General features: G+C 44.6%; 1 protein-coding gene across 1 annotated transcript in view; it reads right to left on the bottom strand.

The window, feature by feature from the left end:
* The window catches only part of Tango6 (transport and golgi organization 6 homolog), a 170,298-nt gene that overhangs the window by 131,749 nt on the left and 25,713 nt on the right, over positions 1-12,836 (bottom strand). Inside the window, 3 exon segments of the mRNA XM_028857728.2 lie at positions 1,319-1,448; positions 4,563-4,739; positions 6,300-6,412. Coding sequence (XP_028713561.1) covers positions 1,319-1,448; positions 4,563-4,739; positions 6,300-6,412 — 420 coding nt within the window.

Genomic DNA, 12,836 nt, shown 5'->3' with positions numbered 1-12,836 from the left:
CGCAAATCCTTAGATTCCAGCCCTAGAACTCCCCAGAACACATGCCTGTAATCCTAGCACTCAGGAAGTAGAGGCAGAAAGATCAGTTCAAGATCATCACTGGCTAAATAGTTTGAAGCCAGCCTGGGCTACATGAGACCCTTCAAAAAACAAACAAACAAACAAACAAACGAACAAACAAATCAACCTGGGGTTTAGAATAAAGCTCTTTGAGTTGGTAGTGGTGATGGCACTTTGCTCTATTTTTGGAAACAATCTCATTATGTAACCTGTGCTAGCCTGAAATTCAAAATCCTCCTCCTGTCTCTGCTTCCAGAGTGCTGCTGTTACAGACATGTACCACCACACCTGGCTGGTTTAGATCTTTAAAAAAAAAAAGATTCATTTATTTTTCTTTTATGTGTATGAGTGTTCTGCTTGTGTGTTTGTATGTACACTTTGTGTGTGTGTGGTGCCTATAGAGGTCAGAAGGAGGCTTTGGATTCCAGAAGGCTGTAAGCCACCATGTGGGTGCTGGGAACTGAACCCAGGTCCTCTGGAAGAGCAGTCAGTGCTCTTAACCAAAGAACAGCTGAAAACAAAGCATACAAACAAGAGCATCTCTCCTTCGAATATCAGTGGGCGGCTGAGATGGAGAGGAGAATGAACATGGAGAAAGCTTAGAAAAGAAATATCCCTATTCCAAGTTCTAGAAACAATCAGCTTCGCATTCCCAGCCACCACTCAACCTTAAACTCCACTCCCTTAGGACAGACTTGAGAACGAGGAACAAAGCAAGCTGGAGGTCTCCAGCAGACATCAGGCGGAGCCAATGCTATGGGGTGCAAGTTACTCCTGGAGATTAGGGCCAGAGGAAACACAGGGCACTCGGCAAGAACCGGAAAGGTTTCATGTGGCTACAGAGCGAGGGAGGGAGGCAGAACGGCTAAGTCTCCCTTCCAAATACCTGACAGCACAACCGTCAGAAGGATAAGGGATTACTCTGCGGCTGTGAAACCTGCTATTAACTTCAAAAGACTTCTTACTGTCAACACGGAGTGCAGATTAACTCTTTCCTACATCAGCAGGGCAGCTTTGTTCACGTCTAACGCTTCAATGCAAACTACCCAGCAAAGGAGTCAGAGCATCGGTCCCACGGATGATGCGTCTCTCTCTTGACCACTCCAAAGCTATCGGGAACTGAATTGCTCTTTGTCTTCTGTTCATTCGCCCTAAACTGGAAGCTAAATTTTAGGACCTAAAATTATGAATGCCTTGAAAAGTCAAAGGCTTTCTTGGAGCTGCCCCAGAATGAAGAGCTGTGACTGTGAGCTCCTACCTTCAAACAAAAGATGAAGAAGTCTCCCGCCAAACCGCACTGCTGGCAGTGGGACAGCAAGTCCCCGAGATGCTCCATCTGGCTCTGCTCCGAAGACACCTTCTGATACAGGGCTTCATCTTCATCATCGCTGCAACAGTGGGAAGAATGTTCACGTCAGCGTCACCAAACACAGCATTTTCCTCTTGAAACCTCCGTAATTTCCTTTTTTAAAAGTTTATTTTATTTTGTGTGTGTGACTACAGGGGTGCACGTGCACTGGCATAAAGCTGCATGTGGCAGTCAGAGGACAAGTCTCAGGCATCGGTTCTTTTCCTGACACCTTGTGGGATCCAGGAATCAACTCGGGTCCAGGCCTGAGCACAAACACTTCTACCTACTCTGTCAAGTCAGAAGGCTGAAACCCCATAATAACCTTCTAAAGTAACACTATTTCCATGTAGACAGACCTTGAAAATATTTTCCTTGCTGAAGAATGCAAAGTGTTTATTATTAGAAGCTAAGCTACTATACCCTGTATGATCATTTATTTCTCAAAGAGGAAACAATTCCTGAAGAAGTGGCTTTCAGGATTATCACTGAAAAATTAAAACAAAAAACGACAAGTGTGTCTAAAAAAAAAAAAGAAAAAAAAAGAAGATCACTAAAGCTGGGTGTGGTGGCTCATCCCTATACCTCAACTTGGGATGAGGCAGGACGACTGTTTCAAGTTTGAGGCCAGCCTGGGCTACACGGCAAGTTCTAGACTAGCCTAAGATATAGTAAGTGAACAAACAGCAACAATAAAAAGTATAAGCGCAGCGGTGGTGGCGCACGCCTTTAATCCCAGCACGCAGGTGGCAGAGGCAGGAGGATCTCCATGAGTTTGAGGCCAGCCTGGGCTACAGAGTGAGTTCCAGGATAGCCAGGGCTACACAGAGAAACCCTGTCTCAAACACAAACAAACAAATAAAGTAAAAAATCTAGCTCCAAAGATCATATCTAAATGCTCATAGGGAGTTGGGTTTTTTGTTTCTGTGTTTGTTTATTTTGAGACAGGGTCTCATTATGTAGTCCAGGCATGGAACTCTCGCTGTAGACCAGGCTGGCCTTGCACGCACAGAGATCCGCCTGCCTCTGTCTCCCCAGTGCTAGCATTAAAGCTGTGTACCACCATGCCTGGCTTAAAATTTCTTTAAAACAACTTCTTACTGGAAGCTTCTGCTGGGCTAAGGGCAGAGTGAAAGGAAAGTGGGGAGACAGACGGAGCTGCCTGCCCTGCCCTCGGAGAACTAGCAAGGCTTTTAGAACAAATGACCACACACACACACACACCACACACACACCACACCACACCACACCGCACACACACACACACACATACCACACCACACACACACACACACACCACACACACACATACCACACCACACACACACACACACCACACACACACACACACCACACACACATACACACCACACACACACCACACCACACACACACCACACCACACCACACACACCACACACACACACACACATCACACACACACATACACCACACACCCCACACACACATATACACGCACACACCACACACACACACCACACCACACACACACCACACACACACACACACACACACACACACAGTTTTCAATCTTTTGGAAACTCTCATTGTTTTAAGTGTCTATGGGCCTTTTTTTTTCTAACCCAGGTGTTCGTGTAACATTTGTGTGTGTGTGTGTGTGTGTGTGTGTGTGTGTGTGTGTGTGTGTGTGTTACAATGCCAAAAGGGCTGTACCCTAACCGGAGCAGACATCTAGATTTTAAGGAGTGGTTGCTTCTGGCAGTGGATGGAGATTCATTTAATCACTGGTTACTAACTATATTCTCATCAGGAAGTAAAATAATAGTTTCAATAAGAACTAAGGTTTTTCATACATACGTGTACTAATTAAACATGCCAAATACTTTAAAACTCTTATACTCAATGGGCTCAGCTAATAGACCAGCTAATATTCAACAATTCTCAGGAAGCTTCCATCTGTTCTAATAATTCTACTTTAATATTACGTTTTTTTCTATTTCCCTCATCTATCATATTCAGTGTATGTTTTACATTTTCACCAAGTTAACCATAAATATAAAGTTAAATGTAAGCACTTCCACAAACAGCGACACTTTGGATGTGACCGGAAGGGAGCAGCTGGGCCAGTGACATACTGCCTGCCGACCGCCAACAGAAGCTTAGGTCGAGAAATCAGCACCCTCCACAGATCATCGGAAAGTGGAAGTATGTACAGTACAGACTTGCGGGGCTGGGGGACAGCTCAGCTGCCAGTGTGCATGTCAATCTCCAGTGCCACAAAAATAAAATAAACTGTCCACGCTACTATATGTATTAAGCACTTCTTGCTTCGTTGGTTGGTTTTGTTTGTTTGTTTCCAGCTAGGGCTTCTCTGGGTAGCCCTGGCTGTCCTGGAACTAACTCTGTAGACTAGGCTGGCCTCGAACCCAGATCCATCTTCCTCTGCCTTCCGAGTGCTGGGATTAAAGATATGTACCACCACTGCCCAGCCTATCAAGTACTTTCTCACCCATTCTTATGAGAAACAAACCTCATTATAAAATTACCAGTTTCAGTAATCAGACAGTTGCCCTTAAGTAAGGCTGGGGAGGGGGCAAGAGAGATGGCTCAGCAGGTAAGAAAGAGCTCTTCCAGAAGTCCTGGGTTTGATTCCCAGTATCCACACAGTGGCTCATAACCATCTGTAACTCCAGTTCTAGGGGACTGGACACTCTTTGCTGCACCAGGCACGCATGCAGACATACATGCAGACAAAATACCATACATATAAAATAAATACATAAATAAATTTTAATTTTAAAAAAAAGACCACTAAGGGCATACAAATCCATTGTGCTTTCTGAATCAGAAACAGAACTGGATTGCCCTGGTGTTAAGGGTGAGCATGCGCTGCCCTTTGCTCTGATTCACTGGCAAACACTGCGCAGTACCTGGGCCTGCTGTGATGTGGAGCTGTGAGGCTCCAGTAAACCCCACCTACTATTAGCAGGCATCTTGGAATAACACCGGGAGGATCATTTAAGGCTCTGGTTTCTTTAAAGATTATACACAGAAGCTGCTTGGCTGCCTGTTTCTGGTTTCCTTTCCATCAGCGCCCCTTAGCGGTTGACTCACAGAACAGTGCAATATACCAGTTCTATCAGGCCTGGCGGCACAGGGTGGGTGAGCTCACCTAGCGGCCTCTTTGACGGTAATCACAATGCCACCGTGCGGAGCAGCTCTGAACTGACACTGGGGATGGAGGGAGGGCACCGCTTTGTCCAACCCCGAAAATCCTTTCAGGCTGGCAACTGCCTTCTTCCTTTCCAGCTTCACCAGAATCCATAACAAGATCTCTTGGCAAAGTGACCTGGCAGAAAAAGCAGCTATGAATGAACGAGCCTGTCATCGTACTCCACGCAGCTAACAAGCTATTCGGAAAGAGAACGGAAGACTGTCAGCTTCCCAAATGCTGCCCCTCACTGGCTGCTGACACAGAATTTCAGAGTGCAAACGCCCTGGAAGTCACCCAGGGACAGCCCAAGCCTTGGGTCTAGAAGCAGCTCTGGTCGCCACGTGAGCACCATGTGATTTCTCTTTCTCCTACTTCAAGTGTGCTCCACCTGTGCTGAGACACTATGAATGAAAGCTTGCACCGAAAAACGAATTAGTCTCAGGGCATCAACAGCTGGTGACCAAGAAACAGCATATCGGCAAAAGATTGATGATTCCTTTATCAGTGCCTCTAACCAGAAGAGGCTGGAATTGATACCCACACCCTCCTTGTCAGTCTTTGATGAGAATGGGACAGCGCTAGAGGGTTTTCTAAGATTTCATTCTTAGGCTGGACATGGTTACACAGGGTTGAGTATCTTTCTTCACCATTAGCCATGCTGTGAGTTACTGAGCTGACTATTTGCCGGGAACTGTGCCAAGGACTCCAGCGCACATTCTGTCTTCACAGTAACCAGTGAAGAAGTGCTACTGTTGTGTATCAGATTACATGCCAGGTTTTGTTTGCTTTCTCTTTTTCCTCTGTAATGCTAAGGATCAAATCCAAGGGTCGCATGCGCACCAGGCACATGCTCTACCACTGAGCTACATCCTTAGCCTGCCCCAAATCAAAATTCTATAGACTTCAGAAAGCATGCAACTATAAACTCTTACCATGTGGAAGAAATGCCACAAATGACTGAAAACAGGTAATACAAAATCTATCTTTCTAAAAATTAACTTGTTCATTTAATTTTATGTGTATGAATGTTTTGCCTGCATGTATGTCTGTGCACTGCGTATATGCAGTGCTCACTGGAGCCCCAAAGACAGCATCAGATACCCAGGGGCTGGAGTTGCAGTTGTCAGCTACCATGTGGTTGCTGGGAAGAGCAGGGTCTTCTGCAAGAGCAGCCATGGCTCCTAAACCACTGGGCCATCCCTCCAGCCCCTAAATGAAGCAGTTTTAAAGCAACACAGAAAAGTGTTTTCTGGATGACTGAGAAGCTCCTTCCTTTTATAATGAACACTACATCATTAGTGCCAAATCCAGGCTAAGCTGTGATATATTATTACATTCACATCCAGACTTTTCAAACTTGTTTTCCAACACCCACCAGGACATGATGATCCATCACCTGCTCCCTCCTTCCCAGAGGCAGTAAAATACAGCATTTCTTACTGATCCAACAATGGCGTGTTTATCCATGGAAATACCTTTCACTTCTATTGTATAGGACAGGCTACAGAAAATCATCCCCAAAACTACATCCAGTTCCCCTCAACCTGCAAAAACCTTGTTCTTTTCTGTATAACTGAATGAAAGAATCCCCAAACATCTTCCTGCCTTTGAAAGAAAACAGCATCCTAATTTAAAGTTCACTGTTTACAAACAAGTGGGGCTCTAATTATAAGCAACTAAGTTCTGTTTGCCTACCTTATGTGAGACACACTCTGCTTGGTAAAACAGTAGAGAGAAAAGAGCACCCCAAGGGGCGGCAGCAGGGCGTCCAGCACCACGGGGAGAGGCTCGTTGGCCACCACGCACACCTAGGGACAAGGACACGGTGAGACAACCCACAACACCGACCTCCACAGAACTCGGAGTTTCGCGTACACAGCCCTTTCTTCGAAGGCACACAGTTCAAGGCTGCACTGAACCTGGTGATGGAACTACGTTGGCTGAAAGCAGCTAACCGTGAGTGAGTTCCAGCACCTTCTCACTGAAAAACAGCCCAAAGCCAGGGGCTTCACCCACTTCCTGACCCCTTTCCTTCCTAGCTTCCGGCTGCCTCTGAGCCCCCTGATGTATCTACTCTGATCTGTACAGTAACTGTCCTGCTGCTGAAGGCTGACTAACAGTTAACTATTATCAAATAGGGAAACTGAAAACCAGTCTGAAGGACGAGGCCTTGAGCTCAGTGGTGGGGCCTGTGCTGGACTAAATCCTTGGAGCTGGAAGAAAAGGGAAATTAAACTAAACCCTAGATTAGAAACAAAACAGCTCCCTGTGGTTCACCACTTCCAGACTATGAGGCCATACGGCTGTTCCATTCTCCCCAAGTCAGGACATGCTCAAAGGATACGCTCATGGTAGCTCACAGCCCCAAACCTTCAGGAGACCAAGGCAAGAGGACCGCTGTGAGTCTGAGGCCAGCTAGGGCTAGAGTAAGAACTCTATCTTTAAGGGGGGGGACGGACATTATGGCTCATATCTATATCCCCATAGCATCGAGGCAGAATCAGGAAAATCACTGAAAGTTTAGGCCAGCCTGGTCTACACAGCAAGTCCCAGGTTAACCTGGGCTATACAGCAATCATCTTTAAGGGAGGGAAAGTGAGTTGGTGTTGGGGAGATGACTCAGTCACTTGCTGTGAGCACATGAACATCTGAATTTGATCCCTAGCACCCACACAAAAGCTGGGCACAGCCACAGGGTGCCTGTAACCCTGTGCTAGGGAGCAGAGACAGAATTCTCCCCGGGACTCACCGACCAGCTAGTCTACCCAACTCCGTGAGCCCCAGTCAGGGAAAGACCCTGTCTCTCTGGAAGACAGCCAACACTGACCTCTGGCCTCTACATGTGCATGCGCAGACATGCTGACATGTACCCATGAACACGTACACATACATACAACACACAAAAAAGTAAATGCAATAATCACGTCGGTATTTTTAAAAATTATAATAATCTGAAACTGGACATGGTGGCAAATGCCTGTAACTCTAGTACTTAGGAGACAGATGGGAGGATTGCCTCACACAAGTTCAAGCCCAGCCTTGTATATACAGTAAATTCCAGGCCAGCTAGGGCTACATATCACATGGGTGTATACACACACACACACACACACACACACACACACACACACACACACTCCCTGTGTTAGCAGCTTTATTTAAAGAACAGGGAAACTTAAAAGAGCATGCTAGGGTACAAATCAATGCCGTTACTGAGAGATGAAAGCTTGTGGAGGGCCACACGTAGACTGGAAAAAGCTGTTTTTCCAGCAAACCCTGTCCCTTTAAATTAAATGAACTCTAACTTTGCACGCTCCTCATGCCTCCTGACTCCCCTGTGGAACCTGATAACTAAAGAGTCCACTTCCTGTGCATGATCTAATTTCCATAAGCTGCAAATGAAGGGCCTTGTAGGGCTGTGTTCAGAGGTACTATGCAGGCTAATTACAGCATCACCAACTACAGGAGGTAGAAGAAGAGATCTCCCAGACAACCTAAGGGCCTATTGTCTGGCTCTGGAGCCTGTGTGCTCAGAGGTAAGTGCTGGGGAGCCATCCTTCTGCACCAGCATCTTTTGATGGCTTCATAGAGCCAACGCACTTCAAATTTTATTTTATTTTTTTGCAGTGCATGAGACAGAGCCCAGAGCCTCAAGCATGCTAAGCATGCCTTCCACCCCTGAGCCACACCCTGCACTCAAACTTTAACAAGGCCTCAATCAAGCAAATTTCTCAGAGGCATGTATCATTGTTGATCCTAAAACTTTTATGCATTTTCCAATAAGAAATCAATGATTTTCTATTTAGAAAGAAACCTGTACAACTATTTATACAAATATATTATTTTATACAAAGGCTCAGCAAAATGTACTGGGTGCCTGCTAAACGCCAGGCAAGCCTGAGGTGCTGTGAATACAGGGATGAGCCAAGTCGGTTTTGAAGAAGCTTACATTCCCATGAGGACAGAAAACCACCACTAGGGGAAGGGAAGGGCTCTAACTAAAAAGAAGTATATAAATACAGCAATAGTTCTCAGATTTAGAGACAATGTCGTCCCTTTGGCTTAACCGGATGACTGTCATTTCATTGATATTTCAAAGACTTCAATGCTTCTGTTGATACGTACACAGTTATCGCCTCTTTTCCAACATCAAACTGTATTCCTTCATGAACTGAGCCCAAGTCTATATCTGCCAAGCTTCCTTGATGGAAAATAGTATAGTTCTGTCTTTCCCTTAGTCCTGGACTGACTGGGACAATAATTAAAAATCAGGCATGGTGGTGAATGCCTTTGATCCTAGCACTCAGGAGGCAGAGGCAGGAGGATCGCTATAAAGTTCATGGCCAACCTGGTCTACATAGAGAAATCCAGGACTACACAGAGAGACCCTGCCTTTAAAAAAAAAAAAAGGAAGGAAAGAAGAAAGGAAGAAAAACAAAATCCAACTTCTTTTGTGTTCTATAAAAATTGTGCTATTGTGCTACATCTTAATGACCAGACTGGATGCTGTAGATGTAAAGCAGGCAATACTACTCATTTAATTTCTTTTTTATTATTCCAGGCAGTGGTGACACAGGCCTTTAATCCCAGCCAGTACTTGGGAGGCAGAGGCAGGGAGATCTCTGAGTTCAAGGCCAGCCTGATCTACAGAGTGAGTTCCACAACAGCCAGGGCTACACAAAAAAACCCTGTCTCAAAAAAAGAAAATATTGCCGGGCGGTGGTGGCGCACGCCTTTAATCCCAGCACTTGGGAGGCAGAGACAAGCTGATCTCTGTGAGTTCAAGGCCAGCCTGGGCTACCAAGTGAGTTCCAGGAAAAGGCGCAAAGCTACACAGAGAAACCCTGTCTCGAAAAATCAAAAAAAAAAAAAAAAAAAAAAAAAATTAAAAAATTTTATTAAATTTTATTTACTTGTGCATGTGTGTATGTATGTGTGCATGATCATGTGTGTACATATGTATTATATATGTATGTGTGTGTGCATGAGTGTGCACATGCATGTGTGCAGCATACATGTAGAAATCAGATTATTATTTGCAGGAGTCAGTTCTCTCCTTCCATATTAATTTTTGGAATTGAACTCAGTCCATTAGCTGTAGTGGCAAGCAAGTGCCTTTACTCAATTAGCCGTCTTGCTGGCCCCAACAGTACATTTCAAATGAGCCAGCTCAGGGCTGGAGAGATGGTTCAGCAGTTAGGAGCACTTGTTGCTCTTGCAGAGGACCAGGGTTCGATTTCCAGGACCCACATTGTGATTCACAACTGTCTGCAACTCGAGTTTCATGGATCCAAAGACCTCTTCTGACCTTCAGAGGCACCAAGTTCACATAACTACATGCAGGCAAAACACACATACACATAAAAAGCAAATTTAAAAAATAGTTTTTAATGACCCAGCTCATGTTCTGCCAATTTTAGGCACCTATTTTATATTTTGCTGTTTCAAATGTTTATTGAAACATCTAAACTTTCAACTTGATCAAGGTGTAACAGATTTGTTTTCTGTTCTACCTGTCCTGGTGCTAAAGATAAAACCCTGTTTGGCTGAAAGTTTGCCTGGTTACTCACAGTATTTACAGAAGTAAAGATCACTAACAAAATGCTAAGGCATGTAAAGCTGAAGCAGGGAAGGGAAAGACGGATTCTGAAGGTGGATTTTCAACTCTGCTTTAGGGTGAGTGGAAGAGCACTGTGGCTTTTCAGATGAGTTGAGGGATAAAACTTAGAGGCCAGTGTGGAGCTACGAAAGCCAAAATGGACGGGTCAAAGCAGGTTAGACTGAGGATACAAAGTAGTGCAGATGACCCTATGGAGCCTGGGATTTCTGGTCCCTTTCTGGAGATTTCCACATTCCTCTCTGACTGCTTCTCAGCTTTTGAAGGTGTCTGTTAATTTCTCCAGTCCTTCACACCTTTATCTAGGTCCAGAAGACTACTGTACAATGAAGGATAGATCCGTATTTCTGGACATTCTTCAGTATGTATACACTGAACACTACTGGCACTCTCTGCTTGAGTGGCAGGTCCCTGAGGGCAGGGGCTGGCCCTCAATTATTCCTGTATCAACCTAAGCAGCATATGCATTCAGTAGGTACTGGCACACAGTAGGTACTGCTATACACTCAGTAGGTACTCAGTAGGTACTGTTATACACTCAGTAGGTACTGTTATACACTCAGTAGGTACTGCTATACACTCAGTAGGTACTCAGTAGGTACTGTTATACACTCAGTAGGTACTGTTATACACTCAGTAGGTACTGTTATACACTCAGTAGGTACTGTTATACACTCAGTAGGTACTGTTATACACTCAGTAGGTACTGCTATACACTCAGTAGGTACTGTTATACACTCAGTAGGTACTGTATACACTCAGTAGGTACTGTTATACACTCAGTAGGTACTGCTATACACTCAGTAGGTACTGTTATACACTCAGTAGGTACTTGTATACACTCAGTAGGTACTGTTATACACTCAGTAGGTACTGACACACACTCAGTAGGTACTGTTATACACTCAGTAGGTACTGTTATACACTCAGTAGGTACTGGCACACAGTAGGTACTGTTATACACTCAGTAGGTGCTGTTATACACTCAGTAGGTACTGCTATACACTCACTCAGTAGTAGGTACTGCTATACACTCACTCAGTAGTAGATACTGCTATACACTCAGTAGGTACTGCTATACACTCAGTAGGTACTTGTATACACTCAGTAGGTACTTGTATACACTCAGTAGGTACTTGTATACACTCAGTAGGTACTGGTACATATTCTTGAGAATAACTAGAGAAAAGGCACAGTGAGCAAAAGAACTTGGTTTTTATTTTCTCAAACAATCTACTTATATGAAGAAGTTATAATGTCCTGCATCTTTTTTTGTTTAGTTGGGTAAGGGCTCATGTTGCCCAGACTAACCTCTAACTCACTATGAACTTCCTTTTTTGTTTTGTTTTGGTGGTGGTTGTTGTTTGTTTGTTTGAGGCAGGGTCTTATTATGTAACCCTAGCTGTCCTGGAACTCACTGTGTGGACCCTATAACTCACAGAGATCTGCCTGCCTCTGCCTCCCAAGAGCTGGGATTAAAGATGTGCACCACTATGCCTAGTTTTTTGTTTTGTTTTTACTTTTGATTTATTTTTTACTATGAACTTTCTAATCCTCCTGACTCCACCTCCCCCGTGCTGGGTTTGAGTGTGCTACCACACGAAGCTGATGTGCTATGCTGGGGATGAACCCCGTGGCTTCCCACATGCTAGGCAAGCATCCCAGCAACTTAGCCACATTCCCCAGTCATCTCTTTCCCAAACCTACAGCTATAAACAACTCGATAAGTGCTAATTAACTTAACAGGATTACAGAACCTCAACTCTGGAAGGAAAACTGAACATAAGGCTAGGTCAGTTATACTATATTTCTATACTATACTATATTTCTAACAGCTAGGTATTTCCAGTAGAATTTGCTAGAAATTTAGATTATAAGAGAAAGGCAGGGGAAAGGTCAAACAATCATGTGTTTCTGTTTCAGAAAAAAACAAAACAGAAAGGCACCCACACAAGCTACACTCTCATTTCAGAGAGTGTCATTACAGTCTTGTGTGTTATGTGCATGAGTGTGTCTGTGGTGCTCACAGAAGCTGTGAGCCCCCTGACAAGGATGCAAGGAATCTGACTCTGGTCCCTGCAGAGCAGCAGGTTCTGAACTGCAGAGCAGATCTTATTACTAGTCTTGAGCACAGCCCTCGGAGAGTACTCCAGCTACTGAGGACTAGGGAGCCAGGAGATAGGGAACTTGGGTGTAAATTTTGATTCTGCTACCTCTGAGGTTGCCCAAAATCATACACTGAATAAATATGGATACAATTTTTTTTTGAGACAGATTGTCCTTGAACTCACAGAAATCAACCTCCCTCTGCCTGTGCCTCTCAAATGCTGAGATTAAAGACACCATGCTTGAAGGACAGGACATTTTTGAAAGGCTGTTTGTTTGCTTGCTTCGGTATTTTTATTTCAGTGACCTTTTTGTGTGTATGTAAATGTGTCTATATGCAACATGTGCTTGGGCGCCCATGGAAACTAGAAAAGGGGACTGAGATCCCCTGCAGCTGGAATTCCAGGCAGTTTTGGAATTCCATGGGATGTGGGTGCTGGGAACAAAACTCCCGTCCTTTGGAAGAGCAGTATGTACTCAACCACCGAGCCTCTTTTTAGCCACATTTG

Source organism: Peromyscus leucopus, chromosome 5 (assembly GCF_004664715.2).
Source record: "Peromyscus leucopus breed LL Stock chromosome 5, UCI_PerLeu_2.1, whole genome shotgun sequence".
Classification (NCBI taxonomy): domain Eukaryota; kingdom Metazoa; phylum Chordata; class Mammalia; order Rodentia; family Cricetidae; genus Peromyscus; species Peromyscus leucopus.
The sequence above is the reverse complement of the archived record's forward strand: the minus strand, read 5'-3'. Positions and strand labels throughout refer to the sequence as shown.